Source organism: Anomaloglossus baeobatrachus, chromosome 2, assembly GCF_048569485.1.
Source record: "Anomaloglossus baeobatrachus isolate aAnoBae1 chromosome 2, aAnoBae1.hap1, whole genome shotgun sequence".
Taxonomy (NCBI): Eukaryota; Metazoa; Chordata; class Amphibia; order Anura; family Aromobatidae; genus Anomaloglossus; species Anomaloglossus baeobatrachus.
The window spans coordinates 97,515,188-97,538,220 of NC_134354.1; the positions used below are offsets into that span (position 1 = coordinate 97,515,188).

The 23,033-nt window shown below is 49.7% G+C and overlaps 1 protein-coding gene across 3 annotated transcripts in view; it reads right to left on the minus strand.

The window, feature by feature from the left end:
* The window catches only part of TTC19 (tetratricopeptide repeat domain 19), an 81,810-nt gene that overhangs the window by 40,467 nt on the left and 18,310 nt on the right, over nt 1–23,033 (minus strand). For 2 of the 3 annotated variants that reach the window (XM_075335206.1, XM_075335205.1), the window contains exons 4-6: nt 14,629–14,667; nt 13,343–13,399; nt 9,572–9,633 (exon numbers count right to left, since the gene is read on the minus strand). In XM_075335206.1, the coding sequence (XP_075191321.1) occupies nt 9,572–9,633; nt 13,343–13,399; nt 14,629–14,667 (158 nt within the window). The remainder of the gene's footprint in view (nt 1–9,571; nt 9,634–13,342; nt 13,400–14,628; nt 14,668–23,033) is intronic. The other variant, XM_075335207.1, reaches the window with a different exon arrangement.

The following is a 23,033-nucleotide window of genomic DNA, read 5'->3' on the forward strand; positions in this document are numbered from 1 at the left end:
GAATGAACCGCCCCCTTAGAAAGGAGGCGGTTTGTCGGTCACAGCGATGTCGCTATGCAGGTAAGTATGTGTGACTGTTCCTAGCGATGTTGTGCGCCACGGGCAGCGATTTGCCTGTGACGCACAACCGATGGGGGCGGGTACGCTCGCTGGCGATATCGATACCGATATCGCAGCGTGTAAAGTACCCTTTACTCTCTGTCCTTTCAGAGCAGAGTTTTCAGCAGGCTCCTTATTGGCAGAGGTAGGATTACAATGACTCGACACACTGCTGATAACATAGATCCAGAATACACAATAGGCCATGTCTGGCCTGCTCCTGCTTCCTTCATTTTGACATTTGCACGTTTATTAGATGCTTCAACACAAAAGGTAGGGTCGGAGTCTGTTCATTGCAGCTTATGTGCATGTGTTATTTCTAGTGCTGAGCGGACCCGGGCTGTAAACGTCCAGATCCGCATGGTTTCAGGGCTATCCCCGGGCTGGACCCGGACGTGGGATTCCGGCTGCACGATCCGGAATCGACAATTAATAAAAATGAAAAAAAAAACAATAAATAAATGAGCGTTTCATACTTACCAGACTCCGTGTCATGGTGGCACTCTGCTTCCAGGTCGCGCTTTCACTTCCTGTGCTGTGCACGCAATCACACAGCTTTCCGTGTTTTCCCCGCCCACCGGCCGTCCTCTCAGCTGTGATTGGTTCCTGGCTGACGCGCCCCCAGCCTGTGACAGTCTCTGCCGCGGTCATCGCTTATCGCGGCTCAGTAATAGGCTGCACTCAGAGCGGGCAGCCGTGCTCTATAGCTGCTCGCTCTGACATGTAGCAGAGCTGGATGTGTCGCCGCGGGACTTCTCCTGTGGATTACGTCGGAGCTGCAAAGTTTCTTTGGGGCTTAATAAAGTGGTGAAGGAGGAGTGTTTTGTACTTTATTTCAAATAAAGGATTTTTCTGTGTGTCTGTGTTTATTTACTGTCATTTACAGGTTTGTGTGATGCAGGTATCTGATAGACGCCTGTACCATCACACAAAGCTAGGGTTTAGCAGCAGCCGTGCACCGCTGCTAACCCTTGCTATTACCCCGACTGGCACCGCATCATGCCAGCGGGAAGAGACAGTAGCTCACACCGGTATGTCGCATCTAACAGATGCGGCAGTACCGGACGGCTGCGGGCTGAGGATATACCAGCCCCCAGCCGGCGTTATCTTGGCTGGATGTGAAGATTAGGGTGGACTGCACGTGGTTTTTTTTTTTTTTTTTACTTTCACCGGAATCACACATGCGAGGGGCTCACGCGAGTCTGCCATGGCAGCACCCGGCAAAGCCTTGCACGTGTGACTCTGGGCACAGATACAGCGTGACGGCTGGGGCTGCAGCCGCGCGCTATAGCTGTGCTGCCGAGTGTTTACCACCGTGAACGACAGTGCACTGCTTTCCCCGCCCACCGGCCGTCCTGGCGCCTGTGATTGGTTGCAGTTAGCTGACACGCTGCCACTCAGGATGGGGGCATGTCAAGCTGCAACCAACGCGTGCCGGTGGGCGGGGAAAACCATGAGTATTGAATTGTCGGCTCCGGAAGGTAACAGCATGACCCGGAAGGAGTGTGCCGCCATGACAGCGCCTCGGTGAGTATGCCACGCTCGCTCCTAGCCCCTCCACAAACGTTTTTACCCTCCGGATTCCGGTCCCCATTGACTTATATGGGCACCGGATTCTGGAGCGCATCGGATTCTTTTTTTATATCTGTCAGTAATCCGCCGGCCCCGGATTATTGGCCGTTCGATCAACTTTAGTTATTTCCTGAACCAAAAGAACCTTAAAAGGGAACCTGTGACCAGTTTTTCGGCATATAAGCTGCGGCCACCACCAGTGGGCTCTTATATACTGCATTCTAACATGTATATATAAGAGCCCAGGCTGCTGTGTTGAATATAAAAAACACTTTATAATACCAGATGGGTGTCTCTGTTGTCCGGTGCCGCCTCTTTCCGCCATCTTTGTCGTCCTTCTTCTAAAGCCAGGGTGCAAGACGCGTCCTACGTCATCCACACTCGCCGGCATTGAGGTCCTGAGCAGGCGCACTTTGATCTTCCCTGAGCAGAGCAAACCAAAGTATTGTAGTGCGCATGCGCGGGACCGGCGAGTCTGTGTAACGTAGGACACGTCATGCACAAAGGCTTCAGAAGGAGGACGAAGATGGCCAAAAGAGGAGGCACCGGCACCCAACAACAGAGACACCCATCTGACTCAAATCCACCGCAGCACGACCGTTAGGTAAGTATTATAAAGTGATTTTTATGTTCTACACAGCAGCCTGGGCTCTTATATACACATGTTAGAATGCTGTGTATAAGAGCCCACTGGTGGTGGCCACAGCTTATAGGCTGAAAAACTGGTGACAGGTTCCCTTTAATCTAAAAAAAAAAAGTCCCAGTGGCCAGTGTGAAAATTACAAGCACAAATCCCTGATTAAAATAAATAAATAAGTTTCTGATGATAGTTTCCTTTTAAAAAAAAAAAATCATAACTCTCGACAGCACATTATGACGTGCTGCCAAGAGCAATGGTATTCTATTATTAGCAATCATTTTTTGCATATCGGAAGCGAGGTTGACCTGTAAAAAAAAAAAAAAAAAGACTATGAAATGACTACTGATCAGTTCTGTGTAGCCGATTGATGATTTATGGCAGCGGGTTATCTAGTGGTAACAAACCATTAGTGTCAGAAAGTTACTCCTTGCCTATGGACAAAAGGGCTCTTGTTTTGTGATATGCAAGGATGCATATGCTGCCGGCTCTAGCTGACCAGGAAAGGATTAATAGAAACCCGCACTGTACCTCCTGCTTGGTTCAGATGGAGATGTGATCGCTGCAGCCTTTAAAGAGAATCTGTCACCAACTTCTTGCCACCTAATCTGAGAGCAGCATAATGTAGAGACCCTGATTCCAGGGATGTGTCACTTACTGGGCTACTTAGTGTAGTTGTGATAAAATCACTGATTGATCAGCAGGAAATTATCATTACAGGACTACTTGGCATGCTGCAGGTAGTCCAACATATTCATGAGCTCCGTAAAACCCCACCCTCAACACTGATTGGTAGTTTTCTGTGACCACTGTATATGAGCAGAAAGCTGCCAATCAGTGGTGTGGGATATAGAACTCCAAATTCAAATAACTGCTAGATCTGCAGAAACAACAACAGTGATTTTATCAAATTAACAGCAAACAGCCCAATAAGTGACACAACATTGGAATCAGGATCTGTCTCTACATTATGCTGCTCTCAGGTGGGGTAGCAAAGAAGGGAATTTTGTTTACTTACCGTAAATTCCTTTTCTTCTAGCTCCTATTGGGAGACCCAGACAATTGGGTGTATAGCTTCTGCCTCCGGAGGCCACACAAAGTATTACACTCAAAAGTGTAACCCCTCCCCTCTGCCTATACACCCTCCCGTGCATCACGGGCTCCTCAGTTTTGGTGCAAAAGCAGGAAGGAGGAAACTTATAAATTGGTTTAAGGTAAATTCAATCCGAAGGATGTTCGGAGAACTGAAAACCATGAAACAATTGAACATGAACAACATGTGTACACAAAAGAACAACTAGCCCGAAGGGAACAGGGGTGGGTGCTGGGTCTCCCAATAGGAGCTAGAAGAAAAGGAATTTACGGTAAGTAAACAAAATTCCCTTCTTCTTTGTCGCTCCATTGGGAGACCCAGACAATTGGGACGTCCAAAAGCAGTCCCTGGGTGGGTAAAAGAATACCTCGATAACAAGAGCCGACACGACTCCCTCTTACAGGTGGGCCACCGCCGCCTGAAGGACTTGCCTACCTAGACTGGCATCTGCCGAAGCATAGGCATGCACTTGATAGTGCTTTGTGAAAGTGTGCATACTAGACCACGTAGCTGCCTGACACACTTGTAGAGCCGTTGCCTGGTGCCGCAATGCCCAGGACGCCCCCACGGCTCTGGTAGAATGGGCTTTCAGCCCCGAAGGAATCGGAAGCCCCGAAGAACGGTAAGCTTCAAGAATCTGTTCCTTGATCCACCGAGCCAAGGTTGACCTGGAAGCTTGCGAACCCTTACGCTGACCGGCCACAAGGACAAGGAGCGCATCTGAACGGCGCAGGGGCGCTGTGCGAGACACGTAGAATCGGAGTGCTCTCACTAGATCTAATGAGTGCAAATCCTTTTCAAAGCGGTGAATTGGATTAGGGCAAAATGAAGGTAAGGTGATATCCTGATTGAGATGAAAAGGCGATACCACCTTAGGGAGAAATTCCGGAACAGGACGGAGAACCACCTTATCCTGGTGAAAAACCAGGAAGGGGGCTTTGCATGACAGTGCTGCAAGCTCCGACACTCTACGGAGTGAAGTAACTGCTACTAGAAATGCCACTTTCTGCGAAAGACGTGATAAGGAGACATCCCGCAGCGGCTCAAAAGGCGGTTTCTGAAGAGCCGTTAGCACCCTGTTAAGGTCCCAGGGTTCAAGCGGGCGCTTGTAAGGTGGGACTATGTGGCAAACTCCCTGCAGGAACGTGCGGACCTGCGGAAGCTTGGCCAGGCGCTTTTGAAAGAATATTGAGAGTGCCGATACTTGCCCTTTGAGAGAACTAAGTGACAACCCCTTATCCATTCCGGATTGAAGGAAGGAAAGAAAAGTGGGTAAGGCAAAAGGCCAGGGAGTAAAACCTTTATCAGAACACCAGGACAAGAAAATCCGCCAAGCCCTGTAATAGATCTTGGCGGACGTCGGTTTCCTGGCCTGTCTCATAGTGGCAATGACATCCTGAGACTACCCTGAAGACGCTAGGAGCCAGGACTCAATGGCCACACAGTCAGGTTGAGGGCCGCAGAATTCAGATGGAAAAACGGCCCTTGCGACAGCAAGTCTGGGCGGTCTGGCAGCGCCCACGGCTGACCCACCGTGAGATGCCACAGATCCGGGTACCATGACCGCCTCGGCCAGTCTGGAGCGACGAGAATGGCGCGACGGCAGTCGGACCTGATCTTGCGTAGTACTCTGGGCAGCATTGCCAGAGGAGGAAATACATAAGGCAGTCGAAACTGCGACCAATCCTGAACTAATGCGTCCGCCGCCAGAGCTCTGTGATCTTGAGATCGTGCCATGAAGGCCGGGACCTTGTTGTTGTGCCGTGACGCCATGAGATCGACGTCCGGCGTTCCCCAGCGGCGACAGATCTCTCGAAACACTTCTGGGTGCAGGGACCATTCCCCCGCATCCATTCCCTGACGACTGAGAAAATCTGCTTCCCAGTTTTCTACGCCCGGTATGTGAACTGCGGAGATGGTGGATGCTGTGGCTTCCACCCACTGCAGAATTCGCCGGACTTCTTGGAAGGCTTGACGACTCCGCGTGCCGCCTTGGTGGTTGATGTATGCGACGGCAGTGGCGTTGTCCGACTGGATACGGATCTGCCTGCCCTCCAGCAACTGCTGGAAAGCCAATAGGGCCAGATACACTGCCCTTATCTCCAGGACATTGATCTGAAGGGAAGACTCTATCGGAGTCCAGGTTCCCTGAGCCCTGTGATGGAGGAACACCGCTCCCCACCCTGACAGGCTCGCGTCCGTGGTGACCACAGCCCAGGTTGGGGGCAGGAAGGATTTTCCCTGTGATAGAGAAGTGGGAAGAAGCCACCACTGAAGAGACGTCTTTGTTGCAAGGGAAAGAGAGACGTTCCTGTCGAGAGAGTTCGACCTCCTGTCCCATTTGTGGAGAATGTTCCACTGGAGCGGGCGCAGATGGAATTGCGCGAAAGGCACTGCTTCCATCGCTGCCACCATCTTCCCCAGGAAGTGCATGAGGCGTCTCAAGGGGTGTGACTGAGTCTGAATCAGAGATTGCACCCCTGCCTGCAGTGACAGCTGTTTGTCTAGTGGTAGCTTGACTACCGCTGACTGCGTGTGAAACTCCATCCCTAGATAAGTCAGAGATTGGGTCGGTGTCAACTTGGATTTTGGGAAGTTGATGAGCCACCCGAACTGCTGGAGGGTCTCCAGAGCGACGGTAAGGCTGTGTTGACACGCCGCCCGAGAAGGAGCCCTGACTAAGAGATCGTCTAAGTAGGGAATCACCGAGTGGCCCTGAGAATGCAGGATCGCCACAACGGATGCCATGACTTTGGTGAAAACCCGTGGGGCTGTCGCCAGGCCGAAGGGTAATGCCACGAACTGAAGGTGTTCGTCCCCGATGGCGAAACGCAAAAAGCGTTGATGTTCTGGTGCGATCGGCACATGGAGATAAGCATCCTTGATGTCGATCGATGCGAGGAAGTCTCCTTGTGACATCGAGGCGATGACCGAGCGGAGAGATTCCATCCGGAATCGTCTGGTGCTCACGTGTTTGTTGAGCAATTTGAGGTCCAGAACGGGACGGAATGATCCGTCTTTCTTTGGCACCACGAATAAGTTGGAGTAAAAACCGCGACCCTGTTCCTGAGTGGGAACGGGGGTCACAACTCCTTCTTTTTTCAGAGCGTCCACTGCTTGAAAAAGTGCGTCTGCCCGCGCGGGGGGCGGGGAGGTTCTGAAGAAACGGGTCGGAGGACGAGAGCTGAACTCTATCCTGTAACTGTGAGACAGGATGTCTCTCACCCATCGGTCTTGAACATGTGGCCACCAGGCGTCGCGAAAGCGGGAGAGCCTGCCACCGACCGAGGATGCGGTTCGGGGATGCCGTGAGTCATGAGGAGGCCGCCTTGGGGGCAGTGCCTCCGGCGGTCTTTTGGGGGCGTGACTTAGACCGCCACGCATAGGAGTTCCTCTGGCCTTTGTCCTGTCTATTGGACGAAGAGGACTGTGGCTTGGCGGAGGGACGAAAGGACCGAAACCTCGATTGTATTTTTCGTTGCTGAGGTCTCTTGGGTTTGGACTGGGGTAAGGAGGAGTCCTTTCCCTTGGATTCCTTAATAATCTCATCCAATCGTTCGCCAAACAATCTCTCGCCAGAAAACGGCAAACCGGTTAAGAACCTCTTGGAAGCCGAGTCTGCCTTCCATTCGCGCAGCCACATGGCCCTGCGGACTGCAACAGAATTAGCGGATGCCACCGCTGTACGCCTAGTTGAGTCTAGGACTGCGCTCATGGCGTAGGAAGAAAACGCCGACGCCAGCGAGGTTAAAGATGCAACCTGCGGGGCAGACGTACGTGTGACCGCATTAATCTCAGCCAGACAAGCTGAGATAGCTTGGAGTGCCCACACGGCTGCAAAAGCCGGGGCAAAAGACGCTCCCGTGGCCTCATAGATGGATTTCATCAGGAGTTCTATCTGCCTGTCAGTGGCATCTTTTAGTGATGAGCCATCTGCAACCGCAACTACAGATCTAGCCGCCAATCTGGAGACTGGGGGATCCACCTTGGGACATTGAGCCCAACCCTTAACTACGTCAGCGGGGAAGGGGTAACGTGTGTCAGTAAGGCGCTTAGTAAAGCGCTTGTCCGGAACCGTTCTGGGCTTCTGGATGGCATCCCTGAAGTTAGAGTGATCAAAAAATGCACTCCGTGTACGATGGGAAACCGAAACTGGTGTTTCTCCTGCTGAGAGGCCGACTCCTCTATAGGAGGAGGCGGGGGAGATAGATCCAACACCTGATTGATGGACGAGATAAGATCATTTACTAAGGCGTCCCCTTCAGGTGTATCAAGATTGAGAGCAACATCAGGGTCCGAGCCCCGAGCTGCAACCTCCGCCTCGTCCTCCAGAGAGTCCTCAAGCTGGGAACCCGAGCAGCGTGAGGAAGTCGGGGAAGATTCCAAGCGAGCCCGCTTAGCTGGTCTGGGACTGTGGTCCGTGGAGGAGTCCTCCACGTGAGACCTAGGGCCCACCCCGGCCGGGGTGGACCGAGAGGGACCTGGAGGCGCCGATCTAACAGGGTCCGGGGCCTGTGTAAGGACCGGTCTGGACTGCAGGGCTTCCAGCAACTTGGCAGACCATTTGTCCATAGACTGAGCCATGGATTGTGAGAGTGACTCTGAGAGCTTTTCAGCAAAAACTGCAAACTCTGTCGCTGCCACCTGGACAGTGGAAGCAGGGGGGTCTGCCTGAGCCGAGGGGCCCACTAGTGACCGAGGCTCCGGCTGAGCAAGCGTAACAGGGGCCGAGCATTGCTCACAGTGAGGGTAGGTGGAACCCGCAGGTAACATAGCCCTACAAGAGGTACATGTCGCAAAAAAAACCCTGTGCTTTAGTGCCCTTGCTCCTTGTGGACGACATGCTGTAGTGTCCTAGGAGCGTGATCACTGAGGGTATATAGAAAAAAGGGTATACAGCCCGGCCGAACAGAAATAAGTATATATATACGTATCTATACCGGCACCCAGGGGGACCAACACCAAGTGACCGGTGCGGCTTACCGACCGCTAAAAAGCGGGGTGTGTGTGCTCCAGATTCCCTGCCTTGGTCTCCCAGAGCTGCAGAGCTGTTCTCTGTGATTCTCCACCGGCAGAATGTCCGAAAAATGGCTGCCGGAGCTCTCAGGGGAGGAGTGAAGCCGTGGGCGGCGTTAGGAAAAGTGCGGGAATCTGGGGTCCCCACAGTGATCAGTGAGGGGGGAGGGAGCATACAGGATGCCCCGGCCCTCACATTCGACGTCAGGTCGGCTGTCCCGCCCCTATCTCTGATAGACAGGCCCGGGGGCGGGAGTTTTGCCACTAGGCCGCGATGAAGCCGGGGACTAAATTTAATACCGCGGCCGACAAGCAGGCGCGGTAGTCCCCGGTCTTCACAATTCAGCAGCCAGTTGCGGCGTCCGGGAACCAGGCGCTCCATACACATTCCCCATGGGGACACAGAGTACCTCGTGGATGCAGGGCCCTGTCCCTGAGGATAGATAAGCTCCTGTCCAGCAGATTCCCTCAGGGGCTGCGGAGGGAGCACGGTCCCAGAACCTGGATGACCGCTTCGGATCCCACTTCTACCAGAGCCCTAAGGGATGGAGAAGGAAACACGGCATGAGGCTCCGGCCGTCGTACCCGCAATGGGTACCTCAACCTTAACAGCACCGCCGACTTAGTGGGGTGAGAAGGGAGCATGCCGGGGGCCCCGTGGGGGCCCTCTTTTCTTCCAACCGATACAATCAGCAGCTGCTGCTGACTAAAATGGAGATGTGTGAGTGGATGTGTGCTTCCTTCCACACAAAGCATAAAACTGAGGAGCCCGTGATGCACGGGAGGGTGTATAGGCAGAGGGGAGGGGTTACACTTTTGAGTGTAATACTTTGTGTGGCCTCCGGAGGCAGAAGCTATACACCCAATTGTCTGGGTCTCCCAATGGAGCGACAAAGAAAACCTGGTGACAGATTCCCTTTAAATGTAAATGTTTGACTTCCTTTTTGCTATTGAAGCACATTGCAGGTGTGATGGAGACACCGTACCAAACCAATGCAGTGAGTGGCCTCTCCATTTTCAGGATTCATGAGGTTCAGGGGTCAAACCCTCACCAAGCATAAACGGACGGGGTGTCCTAGTGGCATGTCATCACCCCTTTAATATTCAATACTTCAATCAATTATGTGGATAAAATGAAGTAGAGAGTGACTTACTGGTTACGGGCAGCGTAGATGCTGGCCATTTTCAGTGAAATTTCAATAAATGAATTATCATCCTGTTAGAACAGACAAAACCATATGCATGAGCTACAGAAAAAACATATTGGAAAAAACCTATATGGGAAGATGCCCCATCAAGAATAATTTAAAGTGCAACTGGTATTTTAGATGACTTAACAATAAGTTATCCTGTGTACATGAGCAAAAACACTTTCTGGCCATAATATATGACTAGTATTCTGCATTTTACTCCATTGCATGATCTCCCTCTACTACACTTGTCTCTGGGATAATCATGTAGATTAGCCGCTATATCTCCCACACATAGACATGAGGGACTCCTGGTCTCCATTTTTTTTCATCAAGGAGAACTGAACAGTGTAGCTGTGATTTCAGATCTGGAGTGAGATAAACACTTACTACCCTGTTTCCAGGAAAATAAGACACTGTCTTATATTTTTTTTTGCCCTGAAAAAATCACTAGCTCTTATTTTCAGGGGGTGTCTTATTCTCGAGGAGACATGGTTGGGGGTAAGTTTACCCCCCACAAAAAGCAGACCCCCACCCCCTTCCCAGGATCGTCATACTTACCAGACCTGGGCGTCTGTATGGCTCGCAGATCTCCCTGTGATCTCCCAGCAGGTATGCTGCACGCCTCCCCTGCGTCTGGCCGACATACATACTTCTGATCACAGAGAGCATACACTCATATAGATAGACACACACACACACACCACATTATTGCTCCCTGTGATCTCCCAGTGGCTGTGCTCCCCTGCATCTGACCAACACTCACATCAGACAGCACACACACACACACACACACACACACACACACACACACACACACCTTTCAAATCATTCCTCCCTGTGTTCTCCAGTGGGCGCTCCCAGCAGCTGTGCTGCACGCCATCCTCCTCTGCCTCCTGCCGACACTCACACATCCGATCGCATACACACACACAGTCACACATCAGACAGCATACACGCACACATCCGATCGCATACACTCACGATATCGCACATACCACTACAATCGCGCGCACACACTCACAACATCCGGAGATATCACATGCTTCCGGCCATGTATTCCTCCGGCAAGTCCTGGAAGATCACTGCACTGTATCGCCGCCGAGAAGCAAACGATATCGCTGGATGTGGTGAGTGTGTGTTTGCGATCTGTAGTGTGTGTGTGTGTGATCTGATGTGTGTGTTCCACTGCAGGACCTTGATGCGCTCACCTGCCCCCGGCGTCTGGTGAGTATGATCGGGGGTCTTCTATCTTCTTTCTTCTGTCCTGTGGGGGTGTCCGCTGTCTATAATGACGTGTCCTGCAAGGTCTTTAACTTTTTCACGGCTGCATGACACTTCATTATTGACCGCAGCTAGGTCTTATTTTCAGGGGATGTCTTACATTTAAGCCTCCCTGAAAACTCCTGCTACATCTTATTTTCGGGGGAGGTCTTATTTTCGGGGAAACACAATATAAAGCAAGATTTTATGTCTATCTGCACTTCTCAATTTAACTCTGCTCTTTCTCCCTCTGAATAGATATTAATATGCAGCTGTCAGCTGATCCCTCAGTGATCTGGCAGACCATCTTGCTTTGACAAAGATGGACTTTAGCTGGGTTTCAGAGTGAATGAGTTTTGGAAGCGGAGGAGGAGAAGGAAAATCTCACAAGTGGAGAAAGAGAGAGATTTATGTGATAAGATATAATAAAATCAGTGGAGGTTTCCCTCTTAGTTTTATAAAGGTGACACATTCCTACAGATTTATTATAAATAATGAAATCAATCAGGATGTGCCATAAATCAGACTTCGGCTTTGTTATTTCAGTCAATTATTGTTTTCCTCTGAAACGCTGCCGGATTTAAAAGAAAATGTGCATTTATCAGCTGACCGAGGATCATGCTGCTCGAGTGACTAGTCCAAGTGGTTGGTCACAAGAGGCTTTTCACTGCCCAGCTTCCCATGAGTCACAGGTCTCTCCCTATATGTCATTCAAAGGGTGTAGGAGCAGGAACAAACTGCTGGGAACCATGTCTGATCCATGCTGCCTGCAGTTCAAGAAGCATTAATCAGGTGTCAGGTTAAGATGCACTTTTTAACAAGAAAACGTCTGCTAAAAAGTGTGTGCATCTTATAGCCCGGAGGCAGCTTCCTATAATGGAGGATAACGCAGACACCGCGTCCTACCTGATCACTGAGAGCTGCCCTCTCTCCTCCTGCTCTGTATTATGTGATCGGTGCACAGCAGGAGAGGCCGCTGCCGGGAGCTGCAAAGAGGATGAACCTGCAGAGCGGCTGAAGGACCTTCTAACTGTTTAAGGCCTCTTTCACACGTACGTACCTCCGGTACGTGTTTGGCAGTTTTCTCACGTACCGGAGACACGTACACACGTAGACCTATCTATTCCTATAGTTTTGGACACACGTAAGTATTTGTGCACGGAACGTGTGTCCGTTCCGTACTTATGTGTGTCCGTGTGTTTCTCACGCCGACATGTCCATTTTTCTCCGGCATCACGGGTGTCACACAAAATGCAAACGTGTCACACGTAAGGCAAACAGACCACATGTATGTGTTCCGTGTTACACGCACCGGAGAGAAGACGTGTCTGTGAGGGAAAAAAAAAACCTTTACTCACCTTCTCCTGCCCTGCTGTTCTCTGCTGCTGCTGTCACTTGCTGCCGACCGCCACTCATTATGCTCATTGAATATTCACTTCACTGCGGCCGGAAGCACACCGAGGGCAATACGCACCTTTGACACGTCCATGAAAAACGTGCGTGATTTTCACGGACGTGTAAAAGAGGCCTAACTCAGTTTAACTTTAGAACCTTTCAGGTCATGTGATCAGTCACATGACCTGAAAGGTCCTAAAGTAAAATATGTGGAAGGTCCTTCAGCTGCTGCAGCCATTGTTTGAATCTTGATGAGGAACTGCAAGATGTGGTAATGTACAGTTTGTGTGTAGGAAAAGTGATTTAATGTGTGTACATGTGTCTATGTGTAAGCGTAACTAACTGTAACTGCAAGATGTGGTAAAGTACAGTGTGTTCCTATGTGCATATAGCAGGGCTTCATTTGTGTCTATATGTGCATGTAGCAGAGCTGTATGTGTCTCTATGTTTGCATGTAGCAGAGCTGTGCATGTATGTACATGTAGTTTGCATATAGAAGATCTGTATGTGTGTCTATGTGCATGGAGCAGCGCTAAGTGTCTATATGTGTATGTAGTTTGCATGTAGCAGAGCTTTGTGTCTAAATGTTCATGTAGCAGAACTGTGTGTGTCTATATGTGCATGTTGTTTGCATGTAGCAGAGCTGTGTGTCTATGTAAATGTAGTTTCCATATAGAAGATCTATATGTGCATGGAGATGAGCTATCTGTCTATGTGTATGTACTGTAGTTTGCATGTAGGAGACCTGTGTGTTTAAATGTACATGTAGCAGATCTGTGTGTGTGTCTATATGTGCATGTAGTTTGCATGTAGCATAGCTGTATGTGTGTCTATATGTGCATGTAGTTTGCATGTAGAGGAGTTTTGTGCTTATAATACACACTGCAAAGAGACACTAATAGATGTATTACTTCCCTATTCTACCCTAGTACATTAAAATTAGTGCTAATGACCCCTCTACTTTTAACTATCAGAAAAGTTTTAATTAATAGAAAAGTGTTTTTCCTATATTCTGCTGTGTAAACCTAGGGTGCGTCTTATGGTAATGTGCATCTTACAGTCTGAAAAATATGGTACCTGTTGCACTCCTCCATCTATCATGTATATCAATGTGGTCTTAAATAACTTCTCGGCCTATTTTTCAAAAGAAAGGAAATATGTTAGTCAGTGGCTTTAGAGCAAGTCACAAGAATTTGATGACCTATTGGTGCCGAAGGGTAACTATGGTCCAGCCCGTGTCTTGAACTTCATAACAAGCAATCAAACATTTACATAACGTGATAAAACATGATTTATTGACAACAAGGCATCTGATGTGAGTCAGGCAGGTATCACTTTCAGTATTACTATAACCTGTATTCCCATATTAATAGGTTAGATAGGCGAAATATAGTGACAGATGGCTTTTAAAAATAGCAAAAAAATAAAAACCTATGCAATAGTAGGTGCCAGGTCATTTTTACTGCAACATTTAAAAGCAAAACCCAAAAACCAATGGCAGAATTGCAAGTTTTGTTCAACATTTCTCTGAATTTTTGTTCCCTTTGAATATTATATGGTAAGTCAAATAGTGTCATTCAAAACTACAAATCCTTCCACAAAAAACAAGCCCTGATACGGTTCAAGGTAATAATAAAAAAAGTTTTAACTCTTGGAAAAAAAAAAAAGAGGAAAAAACAAAACCTTAGATAAACAGCAATATTATGCCATTTATCGCACATCTTTGATTAAGAAGAAACTGTCACTACATAAATTTGTCATTTCTTTTAGGTCTTTTTCACACGTCTGTGGAAAACACACACGCTTTTCACGGTCCGTGTTGAAGATACGTATAGCCCACTGTGTGCCGTGATTTTGGCACATTAGTGTTCACAGTATGCTATCCGTGATAGCACACGGAGATCAGGAACTTTTTTATTCACCTGTCCCCGACGCTGCTGTCCGTGGTGCTGATGTCTCTGGAACTGCTGCTTCCGGGTCCGTGGTGAAGTGAATATGCATGAGCATAATGAGCGGGCCCTGAATCAAGCGACAGCATTGCTGGAGACAGGTGAGTATAGAAAATCACTTTATTTCACAGACATGTGTTTTCTCTAGTACGTGTCACACGGATCACATCATCTGCTGCTGGAGAAAAACAGACTTGTCTCCGTAGGGAACACACGGTCTTTGGGAAAACACTGATGTGTACGCAGACTTATTGATTTTAATGGGTCTGCGTATGTCCGTGATTCTGGAACCCCGAATAATAGCTTAATAGGTATAGTTGGAAATATATTTCACTGCTCTATCCTGGTTTTCTCAGTACGATCTTACTTGCAGGAACCTTCTAAATGTAGGTAGATGATGTTGTCTGTACTCACACTGTTATAGTCACCTCTCAAAAATGCGAAGTTTGCCATCTGAAAAAAAATAAAAGGAATAATCGTTGATAAACCAGAGGTGAAAATCTAAGAAGCCCAATGCATCTTATGGTTTTATATTTTTCCAACGGAAACATAGAAAGTCAGATGTTTTTCTTGTCTGGTAACTAATAAAATCCAACTGATTGCTGTATCTCCATTACCTTTCCCACCTCTGTATTTTATATATATATATCACTGTCCTACAGATGGTGTAGGAAAATTATTATTATTTATTACTACAGCGCTATTAATTCCATGGCGCTTTTACAAGTGAAAAGGATATACATAAAAACTAGTGCAACAATCATTAACAGTACAAAACAGACTGGTATAGGAGAGGAGAGGACCCTGCCCACGAGGGCTCACAGTCTACAGGGGATGGGTGAGGGTACATACAATAGGTAAGGGTAAAATAGCAAGTTATCACCTTGTACATAACATATAAGGGATTTTCTACAATATATAACATGGCTGTACAATCAGTGAGGGTCTGTCTGCTGGGACCCCCACTGAGTAATGCTGAAAAGTTAGGAGCGGTGCTGAAAAAAAGAGAATTTTGTTTACTTACCGTAAATTCTTTTTCTTATAGTTCTGTATTGGGAGACCCAGACATTGGGTGTATAGTTTCTGCCTCCGGAGGACACACAAAGTACTACACTAAAAAGTGTAGCTCCTCCCTCTGAGCATATACACCCCCTGGATAACAAGATCTAGCCAGTTTAGTGCAAAAGCTGAAGGAGAATAGCCACCTACAAGTAAAGACAGAGCAAGAGCCGGAACAACCGGAGCCTCTGTCTACAACAGCCGGTGATAACACGCGGAACAAGAAACTGCCAACAGGCAACAGGGAGGGTGCTGGGTCTCCCAATACGGAACTATAAGAAAAATAATTTACGGTAAGTAAACAAAATTCTCTTTTTCTTTATCGTTCCTATGGGAGACCCAGACCATGGGACGTCTCAAAGCAGTCCATGGGTGGGAATAAACAGAAAACTGAGAAGTAGGCGGAGCCTAACTTCACAAATGGGCGCCAGCCGCCTGAATGATGCGTCTGCCCAAGCTCGCATCTGCCGAAGCATGAGCATGCACTTGGTAGTGCTTTGAAAAGGTATGCAGGCTAGACCAAGTGGCAGCCTGACAGACCTGCTGAGCCGTAGCCTGGTGCCTGAAAGCCCAAGAGGCACCGACAGCTCTGGTCGAGTGTGCCTTGATCCCCAGCGGGGGAGGCACCTGAGTATACTGGTAGGCATCGGATATGGCCGACCTAATCCAACGAGCTAAGGTCGGCTTAGAAGCCGAGAGGCCCTTACGCCGACCTGTGGTTAGCACAAAAAGAGAGGTGCACCGCCTAAGAACAGCGGTGCGAGACACATAGATCCGGAGCGCCCGCACCAGATCCAGAGTATGCAACGCTTTTTCAAAGCGATGAACAGGAGCCGGACAAAAGGAAGGCAGGGAAAGGTCCTGGTTAAGGTGGAAAGGAGAAACCACCTTAGGGAGAAAGTCCGGAGTCGGACGGAGAACCACCTTGTCTTGATGAAAAACCAAAAAAGGTGACTCCGAAGAGAGCGCAGCCAAATCAGAGACTCTCCTGAGGGAAGTTATGGCCACTAGAAAGACCACTTTCTGTGAAAGTCGAGACAAAGAAACCTCCCTAAGAGGCTCAAAGGGGGGTTTCTGCAAGGCCGTGAGGACCAGATTGAGGTCCCAGGGATCCAAGGTCCGCCGGTAAGGCGGAATGATGTGAGACGCACCCTGCATGAAGGTGCGCACCTGAGCCAGCCGGGCGATACGCCGCTGGAACAGCACTGACAGAGCCGAGACTTGTCCCTTGAGGGAATTGAGGGATAGTCCTAGCTGTAGACCGGACTGTAGAAAGGACAGAAGGGTCGGCAAGGAAAAAGGCCAAGGAGCATGGCCGGAAGAGCGACACCAGGACAGGAAAATTCTCCATGTCCTGTGATAGATTTTGGCCGAGGAAGACTTCCGAGCCCGAGTCATAGTGGAGATGACTTCAGGAGGAATACCAGAAGCCGTTAAGATCCAGGACTCAAGAGCCACGCCGTCAATCTGAGAGCCGCAGAATTCTGGCGGAAAAACGGACCTTGTGAGAGAAGGTCTGGACGGTCCGGAAGATGCCACGTCACCTCTACGGACAGATGGAGCAGGTCTGGGTACCAAGCTCGCCTGGGCCAGTCCGTTGCAATGAGGATGACCCGCCGGCCCTCCATTCTGATCTTGCGCAGAACTCTGGGCAAGAGAGCTAGAGGGGGAAACACGTAGGACAGACGAAACTGGGACCAATCTTGAACCAGCGCGTCCGCTGCAAGGGCCTGAGGATCGTGGGAGCGAGCCACGTAAACCGGAACCTTGTTGTTGTGCCAGGATGCCATTAGATCCACTTCCGGAGTGCCCCACTTGCGGCAGATTGACTGAAACACTGCCGGATGCAGGGACCACTCGCCACTGTCCACGGTTTGACGGCTGAGATAATCTGCTTCCCAGTTTTCCACGCCTGGGATGTGGACTGCGGATATGGTGGACTTGGAGTCCTCCGTCCATTGAAAGATGCGTTGAACCTCCAACATTGCCAGGCGGCTGCGTGTCCCGCCTTGGTGATTGATGTAGGCAACCGCTGTCGCGTTGTCTGACTGGACTCGGATGTGCTTGCCCGCCAAAAGGTGGTGAAAGCCTAGGAGAGCCAGAAGCACAGCTCTGGTTTCCAGTACATTGATCGAGAGGGCTGACTCGAACGGAGTCCAAGTGCCCTGAGCTCGGTGCTGTAGACATACCGCTCCCCAGCCGGATAGACTGGCATCCGTGGTGAGGATCACCCAGGACGGGGCCAGGAAGGAGCGTCCCTGAGACAGAGAGAGGGGCCGAAGCCACCACTGAAGGGAGCTCCTGGTCTGTGACGACAGAGCCACTAGCCTGTGCAAGGAGGAAGTCCGCTTGTCCCAACAGCGGAGAATGTCCAGCTGCAGAGGACGCAGATGGAACTGGGCAAAGGGAACAGCCTCCATTGACGCCACCATCTGACCCAGCACCTGCATCAGGTGCCTGATGGAATGACGGCGGGGCCTCAGCAGAGAGCGCACCGCCAGATGGAGGGACTGCTGTCTGACTAAGGGCAGCTTCACAAGTGCCGGCAGAGTCTCGAACTGCATCCCCAGGTACGTGAGCCTCTGGGTCGGAGTCAGAGTGGATTTGGGCAGATTGACAAGCCACCCGAATTGGGTTAGAGTGGCAAGAGTGAGCAAGACACTCCGCTGACAGTCCACGCTGGATGAAGCCTTGACTAGAAGGTCGTCCAGGTAAGGAATCACTGCCAACCCCTGGAGGTGCAGAACCGCAACCACTGCTGCCATGACCTTGGTGAATACTTGAGGGGCTGTGGCTAACCCGAAGGGGAGAGCCACGAATTGGAAATGATCCTCTCCGATTGCAAAACGTAGCCAACGCTGGTGTGAAACTGCAATTGGCACATGCAGATAGGCATCTCTGATGTCGATGGATGCCAGGAAATCTCCTTGGGTCATTGAGGCAATGACTGATCGCAGAGACTCCATGCGAAAATGGCGCACCTGAACATGCTTGTTGAGAAGCTTGAGATCCAGGATGGGCCGGAAGGAACCGTCCTTTTTGGGGACTAGGAAGAGATTTGAGTAGAAACCTCTGAACCGTTCCCGGGCAGGAACCGGTACAATTACTTCGTTGGCCTGCAAGGATGCCACGGCCTGAGAGAAGGCGGCGGCCTTGGAGCAGGGGGGGAGTTGACAGAAAAAATCTGTTTGGCGGGCTGGAAGAGAATTCTATCCTGTAGCCGTGGGAGATGATATCCCTCACCCACTGATCGGAGACGTGTTGAAACCACACGTCGCCAAAGTGGGAGAGCCTGCCACCGACTAAGGACGTTGCTGGCGCGGGCAGATAGTCAAGAGGAGGCTGCCTTAGTGGCAGCAGCTCCTGCGGTCTTCTGTGGACGCGCCTTTGTGCGCCAGTTGGGTTTTTGGTCCTTGGCTGAGTTAGTGGACGAGGCCGAGGGCTTAGAGGATGACCAGTTGGAGGAACGAAAGGAACGAAACCTCGACTGATTCCTACCCTGGACAGGTTTCCTGGTTTTGGTTTGTGGCATGGAAGTACTCTTCCCGCCAGTAGCCTCCTTAATAATTTCATCCAGTTGTTCACCGAATAGCCTGGATCCAGCAAAAGGGAGCCCAGCAAGGTACTTATTTGAAGAAGCATCTGCCTTCCACTCTCGAAGCCACAAGATCCTGCGGATAGCGAGGGAATTAGCCGAAGCCACCGCAGTGCGGTGAGAAGCCTCCAGCATGGCAGACATGGCATAGGATGAAAAAGCTGAAGCTTGGGAAGTTAAGGCAACCATTTCGGGCATAGATTCCCTGGTGAGGGAATGCATCTCCTCTAGAGAAGCAGAGATGGCTTTGAGAGCCCACACTGCTGCAAAAGATGGGGAGAACGAGGCCCCTGCCGCCTCATATACAGATTTGGCCAGAAGGTCAACCTGGCGGTCAGTGGAATCCTTAAGAGAGGTGCCATCAGCCACTGATACAACGGTCCGGGCTGAGAGTCTACACACCGGGGGGTCTACCTTTGGTGAATGAGCCCACTCCTTGACCACCTCAGGTGGAAAGGGAAAACGGTCATTAGAACCACGCTTTGGGAAGCGTTTGTCAGGACAGGCCCTAGGCTTGTTCACAGTGGCCTGAAAACTGGAGTGGTTAAAGAACACACTCCTTGTCCTCTTAGGCAAGGTAAACTGGTGCTTTTCTGCCAGAGAGGGTTGCTCCTCTGATACTGGCGGATTGAGGTCCAGTACAGAATTAATGGACGCAATCAAATCACTAACATCTGCGTCAGTTTCGGACAGATCAATGGGGCATATGGAGGTAGCGTCCGAGCCCCCAGTAAGGGCATCCTCCTTGTCCTGCGAGTCAGCTCATGAATCAGAGCCGCGGGACGAGGAAGGAGAGGGAACCCTGCGTCTCCTTTTAGGAGGACGGGGTCTGGGACCAGATGAGGAATCCTCTGTGAGCTCCGCTGAGAGGGCCCTAGCAGCAGAGGCGCCCTGAGAAGGGGGCTGATGCATGCTCAGCAAAGTCCGGGACAGCTGTCCCATGGAGTCGGCAAAAGACTGGGAGATAGACCTAGAGAAGGATTCTACCCAAGCCGGGGGTTCAGCCACAGGAGCAGGAGCAGCCGGAGGGACCACTGTGGGTGCGATTCCAGGCTGCGGCATTGTCAGGTTAGAGCAGGCATCACAATGTGGATATGTGCTCGGTTCAGGCAGTATGAGCTTACATGCAGTGCATATTGAGTACAGCCTTGCAGCCTTGCTCCTCGTGTGAGACATGCTGCTGAAGTGGGGGCTCTGAGCCAGAATGACCCCCAGAGAGTATATAAGAAGGTCCACAACCGGAGGTTGTGGCTTACCAGCCCGTTTGTGTGCCCTCCAGATCCAATAGCCCGGACCCCCAAGCAGCTTAGCAGGGATGCTGCAGCCAGCGCTGATCCAGAGAAAAAACGCTGAGAAAATGGCGCCGGAGCGAGGAGAGGGGGCGGGACCTGCTCTGAGAGCGGGATCTGGAGGGCCAAGGAGATTTACAGGGGAGGGAACATGTACTCAGAGAGGAGTGTCCCTCCCCTGTGCCGAACGGCCGCTGGGCGGAGCCGCACTGTCCCTCTGCATGATTGACATGCGAGGGCAGTGAAATCGAAAGTAGGCCTCCGGCAAAGCCGGGGCCTAAATTTAAGTGATGCGGCCGGCGCGCAGTCACCATCGGCGCGGTTCTCAGGCGACAGCCAGAGAACCGGCCGGAAATGTCACAAAAGTTACACAGCACACTCTCCCACCATAATAAAGTACCGGGACCCCCCGAATATAAACGTCTCAGGTACTTAGCTTGCTGAGACGCAGGGTTCCAAGTCCCTGGGGATGAGTGCTCTGTCCAGCAGGATCCTGAAGGGCTGCGGATGGAGACCGGTCTCCTGCAAGGCAAGGAGGACCGTGCTGGCTCCCACTTCAAGCCAGAGCCCGAGGGATGGTGAAGGAGCGCGGCATGTAAGGCTCCAGCCTTGTAAATCAACCTTAACAGCACCGCCGACACAGTGGGGTGAGAAGGGACATGCCGGGAGTCCAGGCTTGGACCCGCTTTTCTTCAAAAACTTTCCAAAAATGAAAAATCAGATGAGAATGCATGTGTGGATGTGTGCCTCCTGAACACAAAGCAATGAACTGGCAAGATCTTGTTATCCAGGGGGTGTATATGCTCAGAGGGAGGAGCTACACTTTTTAGTGTAGTACTTTGTGTGTCCTCCGGAGGCAGAAGCTATACACCCAATGTCTGGGTCTCCCATAGGAACGATAAAGAAAAAGCCTATACAGGTCGCTCTGACTTACAGTTAGGTCCAGAAATATTTGGACAGTGACACAAGTTTTGTTATTTTAGCTGTTTACAAAAACATGTTCAGAAATACAATTATATATATATATAATATGGGCTGAAAGTGCACACGCCCAGCTGCAATATGAGAGTTTTCACATCCAAATCGGAGAAAGGGTTTAGGAATCATAGCTCTGTAATGCATAGCCTCCTCTTTTTCAAGGGACCAAAAGTAATTGGACAAGGGACTCTAAGGGCTGCAATGAACTCTGAAGGTGTCTCCCTCGTTAACCTGTAATCAATGAAGTAGTTAAAAGGTCTGGGGTTGATTACAGGTGTGTGGTTTTGCATTTGGAATCTGTTGCTGTGACCAGACAACATGCGGTCTAAGGAACTCTCAATTAAGGTGAAGCAGAACATCCTGAGGCTGAAAAAAAAAGAAAAAATCCATCAAGAGAGATAGCAGACATGCTTGGAGTAGCAGAATCAACAGTCGGCTACATTCTGAGAAAAAAGGAATTGACTGGTGAGCTTGGGAACTCAAAAAGGCCTGGGCATCCACGGATGACAACAGTGGTGGATGATCGCCGCATACTTTCTTTGGTGAAGAAGAACCCGTTCACAACATCAACTGAAGTCCAGAACACTCTCAGTGAAGTAGGTGTATCTGTCTCTAAGTCAACAGTAAAGAGAAGACTCCATGAAAGTAAATACAAAGGGTTCACATCTAGATGCAAACCATTCATCAATTCCAAAAATAGACAGGCCAGAGTTAAATTTGCTGAAAAACACCTCATGAAGCCAGCTCAGTTCTGGAAAAGTATTCTATGGACAGATGAGACAAAGATCAACCTGTACCAGAATGATGGGAAGAAAAAAGTTTGGAGAAGAAAGGGAACGGCACATGATCCAAGGCACACCACATCCTCTGTAAAACATGGTGGAGGCAACGTGATGGCATGGGCATGCATGGCTTTCAATGGCACTGGGTCACTTGTGTTTATTGATGACATAACATCAGACAAGAGTAGCCGGATGAATTCTGAAGTGTACCGGGATATACTTTCAGCCCAGATTCAGCCAAATGCCGCAAAGTTGATCGGACGGCGCTTCATAGTACAGATGGATAATGACCCCAAGCATACAGCCAAAGCTACCCAGGAGTTCATGAGTGCAAAAAAGTGGAACCTTCTGCAATGGCCAAGTCAATCACCAGATCTTAACCCAATTGAGCATGCATTTCACTTGCTCAAATCCAGACTTAAGACGGAAAGACCCACAAACAAGCAAGACCTGAAGGCTGCGGCTGTAAAGGCCTGGGAAAGCATTAAGAAGGAGGAAACCCAGCGTTTGGTGATGTCCATGGGTTCCAGACTTAAGGCAGTGATTGCCTCCAAAGGATTCGCAACAAAATATTGAAAATAAAAATATTTTGTTTGGGTTTAGTTTATTTGTCCAATTACTTTTGACCTCCTAAAATGTGGAGTGTTTGTAAAGAAATGTGTACAATTCCTACAATTTCGATCAGATATTTTTGTTCAAACCTTCAAATTAAACGTTACAATCTGCACTTGAATTCTGTTGTCGAGATTTCATTTCAAATCCAATGTGGTGGCATGCAGAGCCCAACTCGCGAAAATTGTGTCACTGTCCAAATATTTCTGGACCTAACTGTATATAGGTGCTGCAGTCCTACTCTAATATCATGCTGGTCCCATCACATACCTAGCAATTATCTATGCTTGGAAAACTATTTTAAAGGTAATGTCACCCACTTTCCTACCATAAGTCACATTTATCCTAATCTAGTGTGTTATTGTCTTTTACCTAACCCTCCACGTTCCCCATTGTAACGTCCTTGTTTATTGTCTGCCCAGCATGTAAATTACCCTCTGAATGTTACTCAGTACTCTCAATGAATCATCTAACCCCATCGTAGGCCTCTTGAAAGGCTTTGGG